This window comes from Sceloporus occidentalis, unplaced genomic scaffold (assembly GCF_023333645.1).
Source record: "Sceloporus occidentalis isolate IW3139 unplaced genomic scaffold, rSceOcc1.0.p SCAF_12, whole genome shotgun sequence".
NCBI classification, from domain to species: Eukaryota; Metazoa; Chordata; class Lepidosauria; order Squamata; family Phrynosomatidae; genus Sceloporus; species Sceloporus occidentalis.
Genome location: NW_028316992.1, coordinates 22,142 through 49,976, shown reverse-complemented (window position 1 = coordinate 49,976; position 27,835 = coordinate 22,142). Strand labels below are relative to the sequence as shown.

Here is a 27,835-nt window from a genome sequence, read left to right as displayed (position 1 = left end):
TGCAGCCTTTCTCAACCTTTTTTGCACTAGCAGAACCCTTGAAATATTTTTCAGGTCTCATGCAACCCCTGCATTAAAAGTATATCTATAGATTGTTTAATTTTCTCCAGTTGTGATCACTTATGGAACCTCCTAGCGACTTCCAGGAAACTCTGGCTGAGAAGCTCTGCTCTACTTATGATAGGCCTTTTTTTCTACAGAAAGTGATCCAGATGTTACCCTATATTGGAAAAAAAAAGGCTCAGAACAGCACAGGGAGGCCAAAATAGCCTCACGCACATGCCCAAGGGTGTCTGCTACAAATATGGCTCTAAAGCCAGCACATTCTCAAGGGCATAGCTGAATCTAAACTGAGTATTGTATTTCATATTATAAGGAATACTATCATCAAGAGAACTATTTGAAACCCTCGTGCCTTTAAATGACAAGTGATGACATTCATCTGCTGCTGTGTATTAACTATTTTGTCATTTTCATCTCAACTTTTCTAAAGCTGGAGTAGACAACCTAATGATCTTCAGATATTGGATTAAGGTAGTATGCATGCTCAGTGGCCCAGAAGTTTGGGGGTTATCCAAAACACATTTGGGGATGGCCAAATGGCTGTAATAAAGTTGTTATTATTATTTGGGGATGGGGGGAGGCACCAGTTCCCTAACCCTCTTAAGAGTTTAGAATAGAAGATATAAAAATGAATTTCCAAGTTAATTGTCCCATCAATCCCATGAGATAAATTAGGCTGGAGAAGTATAGCTTGCTCAACTAGAACTGAAGTAAATTTCAATCTTTGAATTTGGTGCTCTAATACAAATATAATCCCTACATGACACTGGTTTTCATCAAGTATGAAAAATCACCCAAATGCACCAGCCAGTCTTGGCAGGGATACCTATCTGTTGTCAATCTAATAAAAAAAAACCTTGTAGAAAAGTCACAACTGCTACACCATGAAAGTAACACTGTGGCCTATAGAATCAAAACCATTTAACACATGGCATATAATTTAAAAAAAAAAACAAAACATTTTATTTGCACAGTGAGGTGTTTCATCCATACCAAGTTTCATAGTTTGCTCAGAAATGTTGTAAATGGATTGTACAGAGTCAGCTGAGAAACATTTTTGTCCCTTTGTTGCCGCTGTGGAGTAAGAAACAGTTGCTGGTTTATTCATATAGTTGGAAACACTACCATTCTTCATTTCTGAGAAATTTTTCAACATTAAATGCCAGTTACACACCAGAACTACTGTTGCAGTCTTTAAAAAGTTAAACTTTTTAAGAACTGTGCCTCCTATGTTGTCTTCCTCAAATTGCTGACACCTTGGTGATTTTCTTCAATTTGCATCCATCCATCCAACTTAATAGCTACATAGATTTTTTGTTGTGCTATACGTAGTGCCATTTTGACTGAAGAAGTGGCCCTCTGGCAAAGCCAGTGTGATCAGCATTCACAGTACACAATCTACACACATTTTACAGTGACAGACATGAAGAAATTCATAACGGGTCTTATGTTTAAGGTACAGGGATTTTCATACCACCCTTACTGTAAGAAGACAACCTATGCTTTTACATTCATGTTTCAAAAGAAACATTCTCACAGCTGAAGCTGTTCTGAAAGAGCCTTTGTTCTGCATTCATTTTGTCTCTTTTACAGGCACTAACAAAAAAAGATGTAAAGAACCAGCTGGCATTGGAAAAATGCATCTAAAACAGATTAATAGGCCAATCCAGAGAAAGGTAAACATAGTTTAAGCCTTTTTTTGTAGCAAGTAGGACTTGAACACAACTAACTTTCCTCTCAGAGGGGCAATTTCTTTTATCAATCAAGTATAATACTGTAATCATGACTTCTTAGATGGATACTTGCATTTCACTCCCCATGTAACATCACGTAAGTCCAGGAGTTTACTTTTTATATACAGTATCAGATTGTTATGAGTTAATTTATAACTGTGGCATAGATTTCCCAGATGGGATGGAATGGGAAAATCATCCAAAATACTTATTAAAGATGCTGTAGCCTCATCATCGTTTTAAGACCACACTGTTTTCACGGTAAACAGTAACAGCTATGAATATGACCGTCTTGAGAAATATGCTGACAGCTTCAGCAAGTTATCTGATGGAAACATTGAGAAGTGGTGTTCTAGAAAGGATGCTCAGACATATTTCAGTAGAGTTGTAAACATAAACATACTCTTAAGTAGTACAGTCCTAAAATACTATCCATTCATCAACGTTTCTTACAATGTTCACCAGGGTATGCATCTCAACAAACTTTGGAACTGTGCTAATAAATTTATACTGACATCTTTATTCCAAAAATATCAGAAGCTTCCCATCGCATGGAATGTTGGTATACATTTGGCATGATGAGACTTTGGTCCTAAATGGATTGGTTCCAGTCTTTCTTTTGGTCCTCACTAGTTAAAAGAGGCTGAAGAATCTCTGATCTTAGTCAACCTTCTTAGCTCCTTTCCTGTAGTACACTACAGTTGCAAGGATCCAAATGTTCAGAGCCAACACGACTATAAAACGGACAAGAACTTGGGAGAGAGAAGGTGTTTTGTTAAAATAGTTTTCCTGTTCAGTTTTATTGTCTACAGTCTGTTCAAACTTAAATGTATGCTTAAGAGATTTGTTCCTATGTGCCTTCAAATCAACTCTGCCTTGTGGTGACCCTATCAGGGTTTTATTGGCAATATTTATTCAGAGGACATTTGCCATCGCTTTCCTCTGAGCCAGTGAGAGCGTGGTTTGGTCAAGGTCACCCAAAGAGTTTCCAGGACTGCATGGGGATTCAAACCCTGGTCTCCCAGAGGTTTAACCATTAGGCTATACTGTCTCTCTGTGCTTAGACATATACAAGTTTATACTATAAGCTTATAGCATAATGTACCTGAGAGAGCCAGTGTGGCGCAGTGGTTTGAGTGCTGGACTATGACTATGGAGACTAGAGTTTGATTCCCAGCTCAGCCATGAAAACCACTGGGTGGCCTTGGGCATGTCACACGCTCTTAAGCCTTAAGGCAAGGTAAGGACAAACCTCCTCTGAACAAATCTTGTCAAGAAAACCCCATGATAGGGTCGCCTTAGGGTCATCATAAGTTGGAAATAACTTGAAGGCAAACAACAACAACAATGTACCTGATAAATCCTTTGCCTGTGAAGCAAGACAAATTCCACACAGAGAAGCAGGTTTGACACAGGATTGACAATAAGGTAATAGACATTAGTTTGAGGGTGAAATGAGGATATTGTGATTAACATTCCTGGACACTGAACATACAACTGCAAAACCCATCTTAAGGGTGTGGATTGGAATATGCATTCCCATTCAGCTTGCTAGTCAGTATTCATTAGCAACCATAAAATGACTGCTCAGATCACTTAATTGTTTATTATTCATATCTGATGTCAAATTCCTAAAACAGCTATACTGTTTCCCACACCAGTGTCAAAAGATTTATCCAGAACAGCTGAAGAACTCTCACACCAGTATTTTATTTTTAAAATTACAGCCTACAGTACTCTGTTGCAAAATCTCTCTCTCACACACATACACACCCTTGCTTTCCAAACTGCTATCACTGTCTACACTGAACTAAAGTGTTATATCAATTCTGGGAAACATGGCGTTGCTTGTCTGAACAGGGAGGACATAGGGAGCTGATGAGAAAAGCTGACTGGAGGAACACTAGCGCCATTTGGGCTTTCAAATCTTCACACTGTTAGCACTGAGTGAGGGAGCAATGGGGACACAGCTACTGATCGGCTAGCAATGCCAGAGAAGGGCAAAGGTGTGCAATGAGGACTTGCTGTAAAAATGAAAACTTCCCCATGCAATTCAAATCCTACAACCACTGTAGGCCTTCATCCTCCAAAGAATGGAGAGCAGTCGGACTGGGAGAGGGCTGGGCCAGGGACCACATCCCTGCTTTCTCCTCATTGTGTGTAGGCTTAAATGGCTGAAGGGGGATTACAGTACATTTCCCCCATCTTCTATTTAAGTTTCCTTCCTATAACAGATAATGAAGAGATCTTTAAAGAAAAAAACACATGTCTTTTATACTACCATAAGATCTGTCTAATCACTGTCTTTCCCCTTCTACAAGGGTGAAGCAAGAGCCAGTTTCTAACCCCATGACACCCATCTCCATCTCAATGGCACATTAAGGTGTGCTGGAAGTGACAATGCATTGTTTTCAAGTGCAATTTTTTCTGGTTGCTTTCCTCTGTTTTGCTTTGCTTTGGAGTTCTGGGAATTTTGAAAGGGTGACCCAAACTTCTGCACTAGGATATTACATATGATTCTTGATCATTTTAACCATTTTAGGGGTGACAAATTGTACCAAAATTAGCAAACTTGGGGCAGAGAGATCACTAAGGGGAGTTTGGAGGCTGCAAAACTGGGGTTCTGAGGCCACATGCAGCTAATGGGCTTTGCATTCCCCACCCCATGTCCTGTTGTTTTTTCTTTAATTATATGGCAGCATAAAATGTACAGCACTGGCATTCACAAAAAAGTACTGGAGTATTCAGCCAACTTTGTAAGAATTTCAAGTTCTTATTTCAAATGCATACACATACATGCGTGGACACAAAATCTCTGGGTAATAACAGTTTTACCTGTGGCATCATTTGTTGTCATTAAAGTTGTAAATATTCTTGCTGCAATTGAGAGAGACTGGATTAGCATACTTTAAAGAATCAGATGAAAAGCGATCAAGCACATATTCTGGCTGAACCCTCTGATACTTGAAATTTCCCGAGTCTGCCCCCTCCTTAAACTATTCACCCACTTGCTGCCCTACCTGTTTGGTATCCTTGAGAAGCACCTGCCTTAACAGATTTAGCTGCCCGATGCTCTGTCCAACAACAGCTGCTGTAGGTCTTTTCAGTGCCCACTACAATCCCTTTCCATCCAGGATTTAACCCAATATTTAACTACTATTCTTTTTAACTGGCTCTTTGATGGAAGTCCTCAGCTCCAATTCCTGGGAATGCTTTAGGGCAGTGGTTCTCAAATTGTTTACCCTTGTGGCCCCCTTTATATCACATCCCCACACACTTGACGTAGTATATGAATAAAAATATTTTGTTTAGTGTGCATATTTTCAGTCACACATTCATGTATATTCATATGTTAACTTCTTATAAAGAAATACATCCCCTTCTCCTCCTCCCTCAGGCAGAGGCTCCAAGCACCCTCCTTGCTTTCTCTTCCCTTCCAAGACAGAAAAGGTTGGGGGGGGGGAAGGAGGAGGAGGGACCAGGGACTCCAAGTCTCATGCCCCCCTTGAGCAACTCTCGTGTCCCCCCACAGGTCCCACGCCACCATTTGAGAACCACTACTTTAAGGGTATCACAAAGGTGCCACAGTATTAGTGGGTCTGTATCTGGACAAAAACAGACTGAATACAATGTAACTGAGCCCTGGGCCATATAAAGGTTTTAAAAACTACTTTTTCAAACCAAACTTCCAAGTGATTTGGCACAAAACCTACAGTTGTCTGCAATTTGCCAGGGTTGTTCTCCTCCCTTAAGGGAATCATGTTTCCATGAAAAACTGTTTTGCATGGGGAAGGCGGGGGGGGAATAGTTGCAGGTTTTTTTGTCTTCCATTACAAGTCAATGAAATCTCAATTTTAATTTTGAGGTCTGGACTGGGTCTGAACGAAATTGGCCCAAGATCAGAATAGCTACAACCGAAAATACACTGAAAAGAAACAGTGATGGAATGGATCTAAAAGGATTCTAAATCCTTTTGCTCTTTCTGAAAGCATTTTGGAACTGGCATCTCTCAGGTATCACCTGTTTGTATGCTGTGCTGAGAAGCTCAAACTACACACCTGTACCTTTGGGAATGGTTACTTTTATATGTCTGCTTTCCTCTTCTTTTCAGCTCTTTTGCCTATTGGAACAGTTTATTAGACCGTCACCCTGTCAGTGGTGTCTGTTATTTTTTTAAACTGCATAGCTTGAGGAGAAAATGTTTTAAGATTTTCAATGTACATCTTTTGCTTCCCCTTATTCCTGAACTGTCCCCAGAATGACTCCCATGCATCCTCCTCTTTGATTTCCTTTAGGTTTCTCTTCTAGGTTCACCTGTTTTGGGGAAGCTTTTGGGTCATCTTCCCAGTCAATATCCCATAATTAAATTAAGACAAACTACATGTAACTGAAACAATCACATATTATTCTATTGATTACCCATGGCTTCACTTCCCACCTCCTATTTCTGTTTCTTTCGTGTACAGTATCTAATTTAGGCAGTAAGTTCCTTGGGACAGAGACTTATACCGTTACACATAACATACCATGTACATGGATAACATCTCAACAACAACAGCTGCTACTACTATTGTTGCTGCTGCTGTGCTGATGGTGGGTTAGGATAGTTATCTGAACTATGATTTCATGACAAGCAGCTTGTATAGCTATATGGTCCCAAACTGTTTGATTTCAAAAGGGGATGCTCCTTTTAATGAGCAGGGTCTTACAGGCCATGCAACAAGAAGCACCCAAAAGCAGCTGTTTCATAAAAGTTAAGTTTTGAATACTGCAGAGCAAAATACTATTTTGTCCATATCAGGTACAATTCTGTTTTGTAGTCTGATAAATGTGGGGAGATCAGGTTATCAAGTTAACTTTTTTCTTTGTGCTGAAGATGGGTGTATAAGAGAAAGAAGGCAATTGAGAGGTTGCTTACTTGTACAGGTGTAGATGGCTAAACCCAAAGTCGCAGCACTCACTTGTCCAGAATCTTTGGTCTGCCAAAGGCAACGAAGCTGCATCAGTTTACTTGCTGCACTGATCAGAGTGCTCAGGTTCTGTAGAGAAGCAAGAGAAAATAGTGCAGTTGTCAAAGCAAAGAACAGACAAATATGAATATACATGAATGCATGGAGAAAGGGAGAACACATACTTTGCACATCAGATGCAAGATACCAAGCTGGATTCCTGGCATTTCCAATGAAAAGGGTTTTCAGTACCAGGGGCTAAGATAAGTGTTTGCTTGAGACCTGAAGAGCTGCTGTCACTGAGGATAGGTGGCCCTAGACGTAATGGGCAACCGCTATGACTCAGAACAGGACAGGATGAGTTTATTCAAGAAGGCAAACATATTTTTACGAGGGGGTGCTAAAATGTTCTTGGCCTGACCAAGGAGGGAATAACCTACAAAAATGAAAGTTACAGTACATGCTATTCCATATATTTACCACAAAGATTGATGCAACTGACATCTCTCCACAGCTTTCCTGTTTTTCCTTCAGTGCCTCCTTTAATCACCACAGTAAGTTAGAGTAGTATTCTGCATTAACTGCTTAGCCCTTCTGAAGATAGTCAATCATCAAAATACCTTCTTTATCCCTCCAAAAAACTGTTGCCTGCTGACCTCTGGGTCTTGAATTTTTTGGCCACAGAGAACCCAATTGCAGCCACTGCAATGAAAGTGTGGTCTTTCACTCGTGATGAGACTTCCAATAAATAAATCACTAGTTTGCTCAAAATGCTACAAAATCAACTTGGAGTTATCTGCTCAATTTCATTTCTCATCAGCACTCAGAGATTTTGGCATCTGCTTGGCTGACAGCTTCTGCATAATCAACTGCTCATGAATGATATACCCAATGCATTCCTGTGATATCTCTAGTGTTTCAGCAACTGTTTCAGTTGAGATTTGCTGATCTGCCCAAATCCAGGCATGAACACACTCAACAATTTCTGGAGCTGACACTGTTTTAGGAATCCCAGGCCTTGCTGCATCTCCAGTCTCCAAATCTCCATGCTGAACATTGGCACATCACTTCTTCACGACTGAATATGACAGGCACTTGTCACTCAGTGTTTGCATCACACACTCATGGATTTCCTTTGGAGTTCTCTTCTACAAGAACTTTGTGATGGCCCAGAGTTCAGCATTTGAAAATTCCATACTTTTTGTTGATATGGTTCTATCAATGACCTAGAAAAGATCAGAAATTAGAGCAACAATCCTACAAACTGGAAATTTACAATACAAAGAAACATTCTTTCAAGCTACAGTAGCAAAACTACACTCAGATTTTGGGAAGCGTGTAAGGCCGAGAACATTTCAGCACCCTTGCAAGTAGCACTTCAGATAGTCTCAAAGGTGCTACAAGATCTCTCTACAACTTTGAATTCTCTATATCTTTGAATTCAGACAGAAAGTACCAGAAGAGGGGTCTGTCTTGTCCAAACTATGCAAGTCAAATGAAGTGTATATGTAATATCAATATAGATGCAGTTGCTTGTCAAACCTGGAAATTTTGATGCAAGCCAACTGGTACTGAAACGTCACCTATGACTCAGGTATGCAAGATAGGCAATAAAACATATGGACTGACCAACATTTGCTTATCATAGGGAGATGGAGCTTCCTTCATCCCTCTTGCTCTAAAAGGAAGAACTTAACATGTGACGTCAGGAGTAATATGTATGCACAAAAATCTGTTGGGTCACTGGGGTCCATGAGATCAATCCAACCAGAACACTGCCTGTGCCACAGAAAAGCAGACTTTCCCCTTCCCACCACATACACATACACAATAATTTTCTCCTATCCATACTAGGATATACACATGGATATGACTTCTGACCACAGTCAGCCAGTGGTGAAAGAGTAGTTACTGAGGGGACCTATATATTGCCCTGATAGCCTGTATTACACTACTTTATAACCACCAACAATCGCTGACAACCTGTTAGTGGCATTTGTTGTTTGTTGTTGTTGCCTCCAATTCATTTTTCACTTCTGGCAATACTATCATAGGGGTTTTTGGCAACTGTCTTCGGGGAGGGGGAGTTGCCATTGCCATTCTTTGAGGCTGAGAGAGTGTGACTTATGCATGCATGTCCATCTTATGCCTACTTGTGCCATGTTTGGGTAATTGTGGAATTCAGTATTTGATTTCTCCTTCTGCAGTGACCCAATCCTGCAACTTACCATACAGCTGCTGCAGACTCCACTCCGTGGCTGAAGGGACCCAGTGGAGGGCAGCCATTTGGAAAGGTTATGCCCCTTAGCCAGATGCAAAATGATTACACCATTCACTGAAACCTCTGAAGGACCCCAATGGACCTCAGCAGATGTCTGGCTACAGAGAGATAGCCAGATGCTACTCTGATTTTCCTCCCGGAACAATGGATGCAAGCTCCAGGAAAAGAGATTCCACCTCAACATTAGGAGGGACTTCCTGACAGTAAGGGTTGTTCGACAGTGGAACACACTCTTTCCTCGAAGTGTAGTGGAGTCTCCTTCCTTCGAGGTCTTTAAGCAGAGGCTGGATGGCCATCTGTTGGGGATGCTTTGATTGAGAGTTCCTGCATGGCAGAAGGGACTGCATGGCCCTTGTGGTCTCTTCCAACTCTATGATTCTATGTTTCTACCAAAGTCCTGCCCACTAATCCCAGATCTGATTAGGGTTACTCAACTGTGACTAAAAGGCAATTCAATACCTTCACTAAGCAGGCACATATATATCATTTTTACCATGGGATGAGAAACACATAGGTCTCCAGATGTTCTTAGGACTGCAACTCCCAGCATACCTTAACATAGGCAATGCCAGCTACAGCTGATGGGAGTTGTTGTCCAATAACATTTGGAGGGGGCACACATTTGTCTGGTTTTATTTCACACTTCCTAAGGCTGCACTGTTAACACAATTCACTGGGTTTTTAGGCATTACTACACTGCAACCTTAAGGAGAACAGTTAATTTAGCATGCATAAATAAATAAATAAATAAAATTTTACAATATTTACTTATTAATTAAATGCACACCCCACCTTTTCTTGTTCAATACAATACAAAAATACAGAATTAAAACCAAAACAGAATTAAAACAAAACACAAAAGGCAAGAAATTTTTAAAAACAGAATGATAGCTAAAAGATACCATAGGCACTGTCTATCTTACCAAATCACCAGACTTTGCTAAGAAAGGGATCATATCCCTATGCCAGGTTAATAGCCTGTCCTGGTCTTTTACACCAAACCAGGACGGTTGTACAGTGGGCTCTTGGTATCCGTACATTTCCCGTAACACTGGATGGGAGCTTCTCTCCAAAAACTGAATTACGAAATGACAATTATGCACAAGGGCAGACTGTTTCAATTACTTACCATAGTCAGATCCAATATCCATTTCTGTAGAGCTATTATGTACCATCCTGACACAAATCTATTCATGTGGGTTAAGTTGTACAACCATGTTGGCCATTAGATGGACAGTTAGCAATTTGATGACTTTATCTGGTTTTTATACCTGAATCTTATTTATATCCCACCTTTCTCAGTCTAAAATCAGGCTGCTATGAACGATTAAAGAAATTATTAAAATATAAGAACAAAAAAAGCAGTCAATCAAATCCCTACGAACCAAACACATTTTAAGGAATGCAAGGAAGCAATACAAAGATTTAGATAATCAGATCAAAAGCTTGTCTAAATGACTTTAGAAATCTTCAGCAGGCAGCAATATACACTTGGCCCTCCACATTCACTGGGGTTAGGGGCACAGGACCCCCACGAATGTGGGAAAACTGCAAATAACAAAAACACTATGTTTTTACTCAAGAGAACACCTCTCTAGGAATCTCTAGGTCCTCCAGTGCAACTCTGTCGTCAACATCTGCCATATATTGGCCATAGAATTGCACTGGAGGAGCTACAAATGCCTATTAGAGTGTTCTCCCTAGAAATCTCTAGGTCCTACTGCTTTATGTGTTACCTGTCAATTTATAGTAACCCCATGAATTTTACAGGATTTTCTTAGGCAAGGAATCCTCAGAGGTTTTGCTGCTTCCTTCCTCTGAAATACAGCCTACAGCACCTGGTATTTGTTGGCAGTCTCCCATTCAAGTACTAACCAGGATTGATCCTGCTTAGCTTCCAAGATCAGACAGTTGGTTCCTGCAGTCATGGTCCACTTTGGGAGTGGGCTGTGCGGTTGGCCAGTCCTGACCCACTTGCAGCCAAGAGAGGACTCAAGCCGCTTCTTCCCATTCATCTGCTCTGGACCCTTAGGTCCAAAACACATTACAGAATAATCCAGTTTGAGACCACTTTAACTACCCTGGCTCAGTGCTAGGGAATTCTGGGAATTGTAGTGGCACCAGAGGTCTCTGACAGAGAAGACTAAATATCTCACAAAACTACAGTTCCTAGATGTCCCTAGCATTGAGCCAGGGCAGTTAAAGCAGTATCAAACTGGATTTTTTCTGTAATGTGTTTTGGACCTTATTCAGACAGAGTTCATCTGCCTGCCTTTAACCTCGTCAGTTGTGAGTACATCTTAATCCACTAGGAAGCATTGGGACACAATCCAGAAAAGTTGCAAAATCCAATTAGAAAAGTGCACCAGTGGAAAATGTCACTTAACTCCAGAAGATAGAAAGCACAATACGGAACAGCTGTAAAAAAATGGAAATGTAGACATTGATATTTGAAGGATACATGGCTGTGTAAGGCAAAGCATGCTTCAGTTTGCCCGTGTAATGCAGAACAAAAAGCAAAAGAATGACATCTGAAACAAACAAATAAAAATAATTACGTGACAGAAACAAAAAGGGCAAGGAAATAATGAAAGGGGATGCAATGTATTACCTTGCACAATGATGATGGGATATTCTATGTATGTTGGCAGAGGATAATTGTAGTAGCTCATGTACCGCAAGCATACAAGGAAGCTGAAAGGAAATATGTAACTTCAGCCACTGTCTTAAGCACACTTAAATGAGAAACATGAACTCTATTCCGAGATTCGAGTGCCAAGTGCGACATAACTATTCTGGTCTGATAAACTACATAAAAATGCCCATTGCCTCATGCTGTGTAAATAAATTAGCACCAAAAAAAGGAATTACCACAAAAAACCAGCACAGTCTATAAATTTTTCACAGGTGAACAACCTTTGGTCAGCATCGCTTATTTACATGAACTTTTCAGGAAGGTGTTTAGTTACCATGCTGCTTTTACCCAATGTACCTTCACATTGCCTTTGGTACATGTGCTAATGTTTAGCATAGTTCACTCTGAGCTAATGAAATTGTCCAGAAAGTGTTGTTTAAGGTTATATGCCATCTTTTAAAAAACAACAACCAAAAACTTGAAAAAATTACTAGTAGGATTTGCCAGCGTTTTAAGGACCTGTTTTCTGTGCCCTTAATAACCTCCGGTCAGGAGAAGCTTCAACTAACTTGTTGAAATGCAAGCTGCTATAAAAAGCACAAGACCACATCCTGTAAGAAGGTGACAATTCTAGTTGCCAGTGTCAAATCATTTCCCCTATAATACACCTCACAATGTCTAGCAATTTTGCTTTTGGTAAAGGTGAGAAACTTGTAGCCCCTCAGATGTTGCTGGATTTCAACTCTCATCAGGTCCAGCCAGTAAATTTAATTCCCAAGGATTATGTGAGTTGTTGTGCAACAACTAAAGGGCCAGCGGTTCCTCATCCCTGGTTTAAGGACATCAACTAAGCTAGTTTAAGAATGGAAGTATTGGACGTGTTTGGATATCACTCTAAACTGCCATTCTTGAGAAATGTGAACATGATAGGCAGCTAAGCAAACCACAGACTTTCCATCTTTAAATAGTTTATCATTATAGCCAAACCCAACAATCTGACTTGTCTCCTCAGAGAAACAAGACTGTGGTTTGTTCTTGATATATTTCCTCAAGCCTATTGGGAGGTGGAAAACCCAAAAGTCAGGTTTGGATATCACAATAAATAAAATAACTGACAAAATGTCTGTGGTTTGTTCAGCTGTTCCCACTTGCAGTAGGAGCAACTTGGCAGAGAGTGCAGGTTGATTCTCCCTTATCTGAAATACTTGGGACCAGAGATTTCGCAATTTTCGGGAACTTGGAATATTTGCCTATACATAATGAGATAGCTTGGAGATGAGACCCAAGTCTAAACATGAAATTCATTTATGTTTTGTACACACCTTATACACATAGCCTGAAAGTAATTTTATACATAGCACTTTTAATAATTTTGTGCATGAAACAAAGTTTGTGTACACTGGCCCATGAGAAAGCAAAGATGTCACTATCTCAGCCAGCCACGAAAATCGGTTAGTTTCTGGAGTATTTCAGATTTTGGATTAAGGGAAACTCAGGCGGGTTATAGACCGCCGTTTGTTCCGTGCGGGAGCTGCAGCAGCCACACCACGCGGCTCCCGCGCGGAGCAAAAAAGGAGCTCCAAAATGGAGCTCCTTCTTGCGGCGCCTCTGTGACATCGCGAGGCACCGCTGGCGCATTCGTGACATAGGCGCCGTGACACGTCTGGACGCTATGCGTCCGATACGTAAACATGGCGGCCCCCATGTTGAAGGGGCGCCGCCATGTTGTACGTATGGAATACGTACTAGGGTTAGGGGTGTGTGGAAGCACCGCCCCTTCCTAACCCTAATACGTATTCCATACGTATTTTTTGGCGGTCTGTAACCTGCCTCAGTTTGTATCACCATGTTCCCTCACTGTTACTAACACAAAATGTTTCACAAATATCGTTCATGGTGACATGTAAATCAAGCTACTGTTGTGCTTTACCCCAATTCTGTCATATAGTGTCAATTTCATATTTTATGAAGAGCTTCATCATTTATGGTACAATCATATGTATGTTTACACAGAAATGAGTCCTGTTTCTTATCACAAGGGGGCATATTCCCAGATGTGGGTACAGAAAAGCCTTAAATCTATGTTTCTTAAAGTTATCATCATTTCCAACTCTTCTACGAATAGACACTCCCTAAGGAAGCCATTTTTCCCTCACTCCACAAAAGAACATTATATACCGCAATAAATACAAAACTAAAAAAGGAGATAGTAAAGGTTTGCAAGGGATGTGAAAATGACAAATCAACTGTACTGACCCTTGTCTCATAGCCAGGAATCTTTTTTCTATTACTGTTGCTGTGGGTTATGTTTTAAAAATGTCCAAATATGAAATTTATTAATTATGGCTGCTATCGATGCATCTAAGAGTAAAATCTAGTTCTGTGCATTTCTGTGAATTCTAGTTCCGTGCTGAACAAAATGTCTCACTACAGATTCCATCCAATGGCACACTGGAGGACTTCCATTCACATCATAAGATTCCTGAATTTCCCTACTCAAACCACACTCCACAAATCTGCTCTCAAGAGATCTGAAGCAGATTTACGATGGGACAGATAGAAAGGTGTTGCCATCAAAGGAGTTAATCCACTGCCCCATGTTCACAATCTGATCTCACCTAGGGTTGCCATAAGTCTGGACCTCCTAACCGGGACAAATGTAGGACAAATGTAGGACAAACTTTTCAAATGGAGGGCATATTTTTTAAAAATGGAGGACATGTGAAAAAATTGATGTTTTTAAAAAATGTTACTATAAATGCATATTTCTTAGGCATGATCAAAATCGAGGACATTTGGGCATTATTCCTAGACCCGTGATGGCGAACCTATGGCACGCGTGCCACGGGTGTGCCCCCGTTCGCCCTCCCAGGCCAAAGGCAGCACTGCCTTCGGTTTGGGAAGGCGGGGAGGGAAGGAGAAACGGCCCATGTCAACTTCTCCTTCCCTCCTTGCCATCTCAGACCCAAGGCAGCGCTGCCTTCGGTTTGGGAAGGCAAGGAGGGAAAGAGAAACGGAGGAGGAGGTGGGTGGCGCGGCCGCGCAGGGAGGCGGGGGAAGGTGGGTTGGCGCCGTGCAGTTCCAGGCTGGGGGCCAAACCGGACCGGGACCGGGAGGGGGCCCCCAAAAGCGGGTTTTTCCCGGGGGCCGTCAGGTTATGGCATCCCTAATCTCACCCTATAATCCAGACCATTTCTCAAAGAATTAGAAGATGGGCAAAGTCACAGACCTGACTGACGACTCCACATTAAATGCTTTGTATATTCCACATTAAATGCTTTGTATATAAGTGCAAAACAATATCTACTCTAGAATTGTTAAGTAAACAGAGGAACAAGGCTGGCTGAACAAGAACTGAAGCAGTCAGGAAAAGGGTTTATTTTTCATAGAGGGAGTGTGTTCCACTGTTGAATACATAGTACTGTCAGGAGGTTCTTCCTAATGTTTAGGTGAAATCTTTTTTCCTGTAGTTTGCACCCATTGCTCCAAGTCCTAGTCTCTGGAGCTGCAGAAAACAAGCTTGCTCCAGCCTCAATATGACACCATATACTTAAACAGGACTATCATATTACCCCATAACCTTCTCTTCTCCAGGCTAAACCTACCCTGCTCTCTAAGTCTCTCCTCATAAAGCATGGTTTCCAGACCCTTCACCATTTTAGTTGCCCTCCTTTAGACATGCTTCACCTTCTCAACATCCTTTTTGAATTGCGATGCCCAGAACTGGACACAGTATTAAACCAGGTAAGGCCTGACCGAAGCAGAATAGAAAGGTACTATTACTCCCCTTGATCCAAACACTCTACTTCTATTGATGCAGCCTAGAATTGCACTGGCTTTTTTAGCTGCCACATCACACTGTTGACTCATGTTCAACTTGGGGTCTACTAGGACTTCTAGATCCCTTTCACATGTAGTCTTAAGCCTGGTGCCCCCATTCTATATCTATGCATTTCTCCCTGTTGAAATTCATTTTGTTAGTTTTGGCCCAGCTTTCTAATCTATTAAGGTTATTTTGAATTTTGATCCTCTCCTCTGGAGTATTAACTATTACTCTTAATTTGGTGTCACCTGTGAATTTGATAAGCATGTCCTCTATTCTTCCATCCAAGTCATTGATAAAGATGTTGAATAGCACTGGGCTTAGGACAGAACTCTGTGGCACCCCACTGGTCACTTCTCTCCAAGATAAAGAGGAGCCATTGCTGAGCACCCTTTGGTTGACCAGTCAACCAACTACAGATCCAACTGATAGTAGCATTGTCTAGCCCAAATTTTATTAGTTTTTTTGCAATAATATTATGTGGGACCTTGTCAAAGGCCTTACTGAAATCAGGATAAGCTACATTTGCAGCATTCCTTTAATCTACCAATTTTGTAATTCTATCAAAAAAAGAGATTAGTCTGGCATGACTTGTTTTTCAGAAACCCAGGTTGACTTTTAGCGATCACAGCATTAAACTATCTGTTTAATGTTCTACCCACCTGGAATCTTTCCTGGTATTGATGTCAGACTAACTGGACTGTAATTATTTGGGTCTTCTTTTTTCTCTTTTCAAAAAAACGAGGACAACATTTGTCCTCCTCCAGTCTGCTGGGACATCTCTTGTTCTCCAGGAATTCTCAAGATTATTGTTAGTGGTTCAGAAATTATCTCTGCAGGTTTTTAAAATATATTTGAAGTTCATCTGGTCCTGGAGATTTTAATTTAATTTAGTATAGCAAGGTATTCCAGGACTACCTTTTTACCTATTCTGTGCTGCATTTTCCTCTATTGCATCCTCTGCTCCACCTTCCCCAGGTTGGGAACTGTTTTCTTTTTGGGAGAAGACTGAGGCAAAGAATGTGTTGACTGTAGTATATTCTGCCTTTTCTCTGTTCTGTCAGCATTTTATTGTCTTCTTTATCCTGCAGCCCTACCATTTCCATGTTCTTCCGTTTGTTATGGACATAACAAAACAAAACAAAACAAAAAAAGACAAAAGGCCTTTTTATTGTTTTTAACCTCTTTAGCAAACATGACCTTGTTCTCCGCTTTATCTTTTCTGACTTTCTCCCTACACAAGCTGGCTAGTTGTTTGAATTACTCTTTGGTGATTCCCCGGCTTTTCCATTTCTTATACATGTCCCTTTTAAGTCTTAGCTCAGCTGAAGGTTTTTTAGACATCCTTCCTAGATTCTTTAAATACCATCCATTTTTCGTCCTCATTGGAAATGTTTAAAACTGTGCTTACAGTATTTCTCTTGTAAGAAACTCACATCCATAGAATCATAGAATCATAGAGTTGGAAGAGACTGCGAGGGCCATCCAGTCCAACCCCCTGCCATGCAGGAAATCCAAATCAAAGCATCCCCAACAGATGGCCATCCAGCCTCCGTTTGAAGACCTCCAAGGAGGGAGACTCCACTACACTCCGAGGAAGCAGTCTGTTCCACTGTCGAACAGCCCTTACTGTCAGGAACTTCTTCCTAATATTGAGGTAGAATCTCTTTTCCTGCAGCTTGCATCCATTGCTCCGGGTCCTAGTCTCTGGAGCAGCAGAAAACAAGCTGGCTCCCTCCTCAATATGACATCCCTTTAAATATTTAAACAGGGCTATCATATCACCTCTTAACCTTCTCTTCTCCAGGCTAAACATCCCCAGCTCCCTGAGTCTTTCCTCATAGGACATGGTTTCCAGACCTTTCACCATTTTAGTCGCCCTCCTTTGGATATGCTCCAGTTTCTCAATGTCCTTTTTGAATTGTGGCGCCCAGAACTGGACACAGTATTCCAGGTGGGGCCTGACCAGAGCAGAATATAGTGGCACTATTACTTCCCTTGATCTAGACACTATACTTCTATTGATGCAGCTTAAAATCGCATTGGCCTTGATAGCTGCCGCATCGCACTGTTGACTCATGTTCAACTTGTGGTCTACTTGGACTCCTAGATCCCTTTCACATGTTGTCTCCTTAAGCCAGGTGTCCCCCATCCTATATCTGTGCATTTCATTTTTTCGCCCTAAGTGCAGTACCTTACATTTCTCCCTGTTGAAGTTCATTCTGTTAGCTGTGGCCCAGCTTTCTAGTCTATTCAGGTCATTTTGAATTTTGATCCTGTCCTCTGGAGTATTAGCTATTCCTCCTAATTTGGTGTCATCTGCAAATTTGATAAGTATTCCCCCAATTTTTTCCTCCAAGTCATTGATAAAGATGTTGAACAGTACTGGGCCCAGGACAGAGCCCTGTGGGACCCCACTGGTCACTTCTCTCCAGGATGAAAAGGTGCCATTGTTGAGCACCCTTTGGGTTCGTCCGGTCAAGTTTACTGAAATCAGCTCTCCTAAAGTCTAGAATGCATGTCTAACTATGCTTGGCCTCTCCTTTCCACTGTATAACAAACTCCAGGACAACGTGGTCACTCCCAACTAAGGATCCTACTATTACCACCCCATTCACCAAATCATCAATGTTGGTTAGGATTAGAATTAAAATAGCTGATCCCCTTGTTGCTTCTTCCACCTTCTGTACAATGAAATTTTACCTTTAATTTTAAAAATTAAAGGAGCCCTTGTGGTGCAGTGGTTAAACGTCACTACTGCAGCCACAAGGTTGCGAGTTCAATCCCAGGGCTCCAAGGTTGACTCAGCCTTTCATCCTTTCATAGGTCAGTAAAATGAGTACCCAGTTTGTTGAGGGCAATTGGCTTACAGAGTGTAAACCGCTTAGAGTGTGCTGAGTTTATTCATAAGCGGTATAGAAACGTAAATGCTATTACTATTAACTGCAATTAAGGAAACACTGGAAGTGAAGCTGAAGAAGGCTGACTGATTGTTCTTGAGCACAGCTGTTCCATCAGAAGAATTTCTTTCCATTTTAGTGCTCATGGTTAACATCAACAAATAAATAATGTTTCTGTTGAAGGCATTAAACTTTGTAGAAGATTAATCATTTCTGAAGCATCTGTTGTGGAAGCTTGGACTGCTGCAACATCATCCTGTTTCATGCAATATGTGTTTTGATTACAGAGAAACATGCCTGCACTGCTGGTCTTGCCTACCGTTTCCCAGAACCTCCCTACCATTCACATCTATGTATATGCAGAGACATGCAGGAAAGCCTAGGCCAGGACTGCTCAACCAGCATTTCCTGGAGCCCTAGGGCAGTCGCTAGGGAGTTCCGCAAGAGATTGTGATTGGGAAAAAGCAAACATCTTTTTTTAGCTGTAGATATAATAATTTTATGGATTTCCTGAGATCCGAAAATTATTTCAGGTGTTCCACCAAGGTAAAAAGCCTGGCACAAAAAGCTGTCCATACAAATTGGAACTCTGGTCACCACTGGGCTTCAGTTCCCATTAAAAGCCAGAGAGTGAGGGCTTTGCCTCATTCATCTTGTAGATGTCAGAGGCAGGAAGGTCACACAAGGACTGGGGACAGGGATGGCAATGCAATGTGGGATAGTCTACCTACAAGCTGTGGGAAGGGAAAGGGAGACAGGCTGAGTTTATTTATATTTATTTATAGTTCACCTTTCTTCTAACACAGGATCAAAGGTGGCTTAACTTAACTAAAAAAACCTTTCGCATCAAATAGGTTTTTAGTGTACTTTGTTTTTAAGTACACTAAAACGTATTTGGTACAAAATATATTTTAAAATACATATATAGACCAATTAATAGGGGTTTTTTTTCCATTCTGGCTTATTGAGATCAAACTCTTCCCAGCAAATTAACTGTTGTCAGCCACAAATCACAATTAAAGTCATTGTTTACATTTGGTTTAAACCATGGGTTGTTATAAATATGCAATGTGAGAACCACTACTTGTTTTCCCAATGGTCTGCTTTCAAAGGGAGCCAGCCTGCTGTAGTGGTTTCAGAGCTGGACTACAACTGGAGACCAGGGTTCAAAATCCCATTTGGCCATGGAAACCCACTAGATGACTTTGGGCATGTCACACATTCTCAGCTTCAGAGGAAGGCAAATGCAAACTCAATGAACAAATATTGTCAATAAAATCCTGTGATAGGGTAGCCTTAGTGTCACCATAAATTGGAAATGAAATGAAGGCATACAACAACTGTCTTTAAAAAGAAACCAGTTAGAGATGGGAGAAAAACATACCCCAAATGGGAAAAACTAACTCTGGTTTGTTTAGTGGTCTGTGAATTATTGGTCAAGCGCCCCCCTCCCCCAGGCTTAATGTGACATGCAAATAGGACCAGAATGTGTGAAATGTAACCTCAATATTTAGCCACTTGTGAGGAGAAACCTAAGAGGTTGTACAGATGTCCCTGCCTGCAGTGCCAGATTGAGCGGCTCCTTTCTGTGCTTCAGAACGGGCATCATAGTCGCTGGTGCCGTGGCTTTTCTGCACTCCTTTGGCACTACATCATCTGGACCCAGCGCCAGAGGAGTGATGTGATTTCACTTGTTGTGTGGTGCAGCATATGGTGTCATGCCTGCCTGCGGGTTGAGTCGGAGCATGTGCGGACACCACAGCCCCACTCTGCCCCAAGCTGGCCAAAGATGCTGGTCTGTACACCCCTGAGGTCACAGTATCTTGATTATCTATCTATCACTATTTATATCCCATCTTTCTGCCAGACTGGGACTCAAAGTGGCTTACAAAAAATAGACAGAAAGTACAGTGTGCCCGCACCATACGCGGGTGCACTATACTGCAGCTTCCTGCTTACATGGAAGCCAGGTGCGCTACTGCATGCACACGCCCCATTGTTTCCTATGGAGCGTGAGCATACGCGGATTTTCCCTTACGCGAGGGGGGTCGGGGTCCGGAACGATCCCCCACGTAAGGGAAGGGCCCACTATACAATAAAACCATGCAGGGAAAATATACAAAATTAAGATTAAAATAGTATTAAATAAAAACAGAATTAAAACTAATTTTTTTTAAAAAAAAATACATTAATAAGTTTTTTGTTGTTAACTGTCCTGAAGCGGACTCTGACTCATGGTGACTTTGGGGATGGAACATAGCTAAGGGCTCCCTGTCCTCCAGTGCTCTGCTTAGGTTCTCTAAATTCATACTTGTGACTTCCTTGAGTCTATCCAACTAGCTTCCTCTCTTTTTACTTCCCTCCACCTTCCCTAACATTATTGTCTTTTCTAATGAATTATAAGCTTTCTCATAATGTGGCTAAAGCACTATCATCTCCATCATCTTGGCTTCCAGGGAGATTTCAAGCTTGATCTGTTCAAGGACCCATCTGTTCATCTTTTTGGCTGTCCAGGGGATCCTCAGCACTGTTCTCCAGCAACACATCTCCAACGAATTGATTTTCATTCTATCTCCTTTCTTCACTGTCCAGCTCTTGCATCCATACATGGTGATGCGGAACACAATGGCTTGGATGATTCAACTTTAGTGCTCAGTTGTGTATCTTTACTCTTTGTGATCTTATCTACGGTAGTTCTTTCACAGCTGCCCTTCTCATTCCTAGTGTTCTTCTGATTTCTTGACTGCAGTCTTCATTCTGACCAATGTTTCCTCCAAGGTATAGTAACTCTTTTATTATTTTGATTCCCTCATTGTGTTGAACATCTTTTGGTCCTCTATGGCCATTATTTTTGTTTTCTTTATGCTCAGAGAGAAGTGCCTCCCCTGCAGATCTTAAAAGTTCTAGCAGGCTCATATGGGATAATAAGGTCCCTTAAATTACCTGTGCCTTAGCCGTATAGGACACTATAGGTCAAAACTAGCCTGGAAACAGAGAAGCAGCCAGCGCAGCCATTGTAGTAAGGGTAGGGTTGCCATATCCCGCCGGGGGGCGGGACAATCCCGGTTTGGGCGGTCCTGTCCCGGTCCCGGCCCGGTTTGGCGCCCAAACCGGGACGGCCCCACCCACCGCGGCCACCTCAGGCCCCGCGGCGGCTCCAAGGCCTTGCTGAGGCCTGGGAAGGCTCTCCGCGGTTGGAGCTCCAGCCGCGGAGACGCTCCCTCCCGGGCCCCAGCGAGGCCTTGGAGGCAGCTCCGCGGTCGGAGCTCCGGCCGCGGGGTCCTCAAAGCCTCCACGAGGCCAGGGAGGAGGAGCAGGCCGCTTCCCACCGCGGCGATCGCCGCGATGAGGAGCAGCCTCCGCCTCTTTCCCGGCCTGGGAGCCGGCCTAGGCTCCCTCCCAGGCCGAGAGGAGGAGGAGGAAGCCTGGCACCGCGGCGATCGCCGCGATGCCAGGCTTCCCCCCGCCCTTCTCGGCCTGGGAGCCGGCCTAGGCTTCCTCTCAGGCCGGGAGGAGGAGGAGGAAGCCTGGCACCGCGGCGATCGCCGCGATGCCAGGCTTCCCCCCGCCCTTCTCGGCCTGGGAGCCGGCCTAGGCTCCCTCCCAGGCCGAGAGGAGGAGGAGGAAGCCTGGCACCGCGGCGATAGCCGCGATGCCAGGCTTCCCCTCGCCCTTCTCGGCCTGGGAGCCGGCCTAGGCTCCCTCCCAGGCCGGGAGGAGGAGGAGGAAGCCTGGCACCGCGGCGATCGCCGCGATGCCAGGCTTCCCCTCGCCCTGCTCGGCCTGGGAGCCGGCCTAGGCTCCCTCCCAGGCCGGGAGGAGGAGGAGGAAGCCTGGCACCGTGGCGATCGCCGCGATGCCAGGCTTCCCCTCGCCCTGCTCGGCCTGGGAGCCGGCCTAGGCTCCCTCCCAGGCCGGGAGGAGGAGGAGGAAGCCTGGCACCGTGGCGATCGCCGCGATGCCAGGCTTCCCCTCGCCCTGCTCGGCCTGGGAGCCGGCCTAGGCTCCCTCCCAGGCCGGGAGGAGGAGGAGGAAGCCTGGCACCGTGGCGATCGCCGCGATGCCAGGCTTCCCCTCGCCCTGCTCGGCCTGGGAGCCGGCCTAGGCTCCCTCCCAGGCCGGGAGGAGGAGGAGGAGGACAAGGTTTAAAAATCTAGGACTTTTTTTTTTAATTTCCTAGCCAGGAAATAAAAAAAAAAAAAGTCCTACATTTTCAAACCTTGTCCTACATTTGTCCCGGTTTCGAGGTCCTCCATTATGGCAACCCTAAGTAAGGGCATTGTGTGTTCCCTGTAACCAGCACACATTAGCAATCTGGCTGCGGCTCTTTGCACGAGTTGAAATAATCCAATCTGGAAGTAACTAAGGCATGTATCACCATGGCCAAGTCACACGTACCAAGGAACTATCAGTAAACTGTTCCTTCCTGAATTGGATATAAGAAAGATGTAGGTCTTGCCAGAGTACCAAGAAAAAACAGGAAACCACACAAAATTTCCCAGCTTCCCTATCTGCAGGACAGTCACATGGTAAACAATCTAAAAAACCCTGCAACTAAGAACTATCTCTCCCCCATCCCAGGAACTGTTGTTTGTCAAGCCTCCTGAAATCAGTTGTTGCACATACAGTTATCCACTGGGGTTTGGGTTCCTGAATCTCTGTGGATACCAAAACTGGTGGATGCTTAAGCCCCATTAAATGCAATGACATAGAAAAAACTTGTGCTCTATATAAAATGGCAAAATCAAGGTTTGCTTTTTGGAATTTATATATTTTTTAAAAATATTTTCAAGCCATGGATGGTTGAATCCGTGCATAAAGAATCCATGGATATGGAGGCCTGACTGTATATAAAGCAGCAGCCTCTTTTCTCAAAACTAATATGGCTGAACAGAGGTATATATAACTTCAGCTACAGAGGAGTCCTCATACTGAGCAAGATGCAATTCAGCAATGATTAACACTGCACATAGGGTTGCCAGATTGAAAACCGGAGAGAGCTTTGTTGTTATGTGCCTTGAAATCATTTTCGATTTATGGTGTTTTCTTAGCAAGATTTGTTGGGGTGTGGATGCCTTTGCCTTCTTCTGAGAGAGCATGTCTTGCCCAAGTGGGTTTCCATGGCTGAGTAGGGATTCAAACCCTGGTCTCCAGAGTCACAGTCCAGCACTCAAACCACTATATCACACTGGTAACTTTAACGGTTGTACGGAAGAGAGAATTTGAGCAGGTGATGCTTGACAGACAACAAGATAACAAACAAACAAAACTTGCTTAAATCCCCCCTTCTACACAACAATTAAGGGTTGAGGAGTCTTTCCCAGTTGTCCTTTGGCAACCCTACTGGAATATCTACTGTTTGCCTAGCAACATGTCACCCTTAGTTTCAAGCAACATTCAGCATAACTGCCCTGAAGCACAACATTTTTAGTTCACTTGTACTCGTATTACGTTTTAATCAAGCTTTTATTTTTAATTTATGTTTTATGACTCTTAGCTGCCTTAAACACCATAAATAAATACTGTAAATGAACTGAAGTTAAATTTTACTATTCATCCTCTTTTGCTCTTGACCCAGGCCTTCAGCCGTTTATTACTTTTGCGTGGTATCATGACCCACATTACAAGGGTTATGAATCACCGCATTGAGGCTTACTATGTCCTGGGCTATTTCTGAAGAGGGGAAGTCTATAAATCAAGTAAATTAATAGACCAATATGCTATGCCAAGTAGCTTTAAGACCATACACCTAATTTGGCAACTGGTGCATTCCTTTGGAAAAAAAATAGCACACAAACAATCAGTTGCTATGGTGCCTGCCCTGAAAACTCAATCTGTTATCTTTAATATAAAGAGGGTATCTTTAGTAAGTCTGCGAGAAGGAAATGCAGTCTGCATGTGCTCAAAGACACTATTTTTTTTAAATGTTAAGTAGAATTTGAAGTGGGCTTGGAACCAAGCCCTGGCCAAACCAAAGCCTTGAAACACATGCCTCACTTTTGAAAGTAAGTGCCAACACTCCACCCTTCTCTTCCTTTTCAAATGCCAGGACCCCACCCTGGAAAACATGAAGCATTCAGCATGGTCCGAATGCCACATAGTAGAAATGAGAATTGTGCAGTCTTCCAGAGGTTGCTGGACTACAACTCCCATCCTTCCTAATCAGTTGCAACGGCTGCTAAGACTTGCAGTTCAACAACTTCAGCGCTGCATGATTTCCAGCCTTGGCACATAAGATGCCACCATCTTGCTGAAGCTGAATAATTCTGGGTGTAGCTGGGCAGGAACCTGTGCATGTCATGTTAAGTTATCCTGCTGCCAGTGTGAAAGCCGGGGAGGGCTCCTGTATTTTTAACAGCTGGCAATTTCAGCAGCCTGGTTATATGACAAGCAATACAGTACCTACTGAAAATCCCTCTTCTACAGCCATTAAAAGTAAAAGGTTTTGTGTTTGTGTGCCTTCAAGACATTTCAGACTTATGGCAAACCTAAGGCTATAGCTCTGAATACTACCAATGCCCTCTCCAATTTTTCTTTTGGCAATCCCACCAGTTGACAGCCCATCTATCAGGTGAGGTGAGAAGAACTGGTCACCAACTGGGTGACCCTTGGGCAAGTCACACTCTCTCAGCTTCCTCAAGGGAAGCCCATGGCAAGGCCTCCTCTGAAAACATGTTGCCAAGAAAATTCCTGAGGGTCTCCCTAAGTCAAAAACGACCTAAAGGCACCTGACAGCAAAATGGCAAAGGACTCCTGTAAGATGGTTTGCGTGTTGGACTGTGGTCCAAAACACACTGCAGAAATAATTCAGTTTGAGACCACTTTAACATCCTTGGCTCAATGCTACAGAATTCTGGGAATTGTAGCTTTGGGAGACATTTAGCCTTCTCTGTCAGAGAGCTCTGGTGCCACAATAAACTACAATTCCTAGGATTCCCTAGCACTACGCCAGGGCAGTTAAAGCAGTCTCAAACTGGATTATTACTGCAGTGTGTTTTAGACCTGTGACTCTGGAGATCAAGGTTTTGATTCCCAGCTCAGCCATGGAAACCCACTGGGTGACCTTGGACAAGTCACACTCTCTCAGCCTGAGGGAAAGGCCATGGTAAAACCTCCTCTGAAGAAACCTGCCAAGAAAACCCCATGGTAGGCTAGCCATAAGTCAGAAATGAGAGAGCCAGTCTGAAGTATTGGTTTGAGCATTGGACTGCGACTCTGGGGACCAGGGTTCGATTCCTGCTCGTCCCTTTTCATTTGCTGGACCATACTCCTGGAATTGCCTCCCGAAACATCTGCAGACTGCCTCTTTCTTGTTTTCTAAAGCATTTGGAACATTATTTTAATATTGTTTTTATAATTTTATATTTCATTACATGTCTCAGTTGCTTGTATAGCAATGTCCTTTACCTGCATAATTTATTTATAATTACTGCATAGTTTTATATTTTATTATTCCTTAGAATTGTATGCCTCTGGCAGGGTTTAATATTTTGAATCCATTGTTATCTGTAAAGTGCCATGTAAACTGGTGGCACTATACAAATAAACAATTATTATTATTATTATTATTATTATTATTCACACACACACACACACACACACACACACACCGCATCATGAGGAGGCATGCCTCACAGGTAAAAGCAGTAATGCTAGGAAAGGAGGAGGGAAGCAGAAAGAGAGGAAGGCCGCATGCTAGATGGATGGACTCTATTAAGGAGGGCATGGGTATCAATTTGCAGGACCTGAGCAGAGAAGTTGGAGCATAGGGAGCCTTGGAGATGTCTCATCCACAGGGTCCCCATGGGTTGAAATTGACTCAAGGGTGGATAGCAACAAACATATAATATATAATATATTAATAACAAACATTAATAATAATAATAATTAATAATATATAAACATAGTATATATGGATGTATAATATATACATTATATATATATATATATATATATATATGCATAATATATAACTATTTATATGTGGATGTATTATATATATAATATTAATAATTTATATATATAAATAATATATATTATAGGTATATATGGATGTGTAATATATCCATTATATATATTATTATAGATTATTATATATATATATATATATATATATATGGATGTATAAAACCATTATATATATTATTAATTAATATGTATTAATTATTATTATATATATTATTATAGATTATGATATACATACACACATACTGTATTTATAATATGGATGTGTAATATATTCATTATATATATATATATGCATATACACACACACATATATATATTAATAATTAATATACATTATATATATATACATTACAGATTATGATATATGTATGTATAACATATATATATATATATATATATACAAATGCATAATATTAATAACTAATATATATTAATAATTATAGATAATGATGATATATGTATTATAGTATATATACACATGCATGCACACTATGTGTATATATATATATATGTGTGTGTGTGTATGTATATATATATATATATATATATATATATATGATAGATGTATTCTAAATTATATATGTATTTTATGATGTTTTTACTTGCTGTAATCCTGCTTCGGTCCAAAGGGAGCAGCGGGAAATCTAAATAAAATTATTATTATTGCAATTGTTATTATATAGTTTTATATGTGTGTGTCTGTGTCTATATATATATATATATATATATATAATGTTATATGTGATATATATATATATAGACACAGACACACACACAGAGAGAGAGTACATAATTCTTAATCTGAAGAGAGGAAGCCCACTGGGTGGGTGACCCTTGAACAATAATCATAAGCCACACTCTCTCAGCCATGGCCAAGGCCTCCTTGGAAGCCCCCTGAGAGCGAGGCCTCCTCGAAGGCAAGCCACCGCCCCCAAGAAGAGGATCCCCATCCAGCCTAGCCCCGTCCTCCTCCTCCTCCTCCTGCTTCTCACCCTGCCAGCTCCAGGAGCAGCCCCTCCAGGCTGAAGCCCCGGGCGGAGCGGGCGGCCAGCAGGGCCAGGCCTTGCGGGACCTTCAGCACCAGGCAGGCCGAGAGGGTGCTCCAGTTGGCCACCGCCAGCAACAGACCCTCCGCCATGGCAGCAGCGCAGGAGAAAGAGGGCGAAAGAGAAACCTCCTCGCTAGTCTGGGAGGAGGAGGAGGAGGAGGAGGAAGGAAGGAACTGTCACAAAGCCACGGCGGGGGGGCTGCGGGGGGGCAAAATGGCGACCGTCGCTTCCAGCTCACGCGGAGGGACTGTCATCATCATGATATTATATCCTATGACTATTCTCATCATCATCATCATATCTCTTTGCCTCCTGCAGTTGCTGACCTGGAAACTGTGCTGCAGTCCATAAAAAGAATACCATTTTCAACTGCAAGATCTTGCTGGAGTGAAGCCTGTGCTTCCATGGCAAGCCTTATAGTGCCAGGCAGTGTC

General features: G+C 42.3%; 1 protein-coding gene across 1 annotated transcript; it reads right to left on the bottom strand.

Annotated features, from left to right (window-relative positions):
* Nucleotides 1-999: 999 nt before the first annotated feature.
* Nucleotides 1,000-27,527, bottom strand: SLC66A3 (solute carrier family 66 member 3). The gene is made up of 7 exons (XM_089477899.1): nt 27,345-27,527; nt 11,638-11,720; nt 11,488-11,557; nt 10,156-10,213; nt 6,715-6,835; nt 4,632-4,673; nt 1,000-2,548 (listed from the first exon to the last, which is right to left on the bottom strand). The coding sequence occupies exons 1-7, from the start codon at nt 27,488-27,490 to the stop codon at nt 2,457-2,459; spliced, it is 612 nt and encodes a 203-aa protein (XP_089334025.1). The 5' UTR covers nt 27,491-27,527; the 3' UTR covers nt 1,000-2,456.
* Nucleotides 27,528-27,835: the final 308 nt, after the last annotated feature.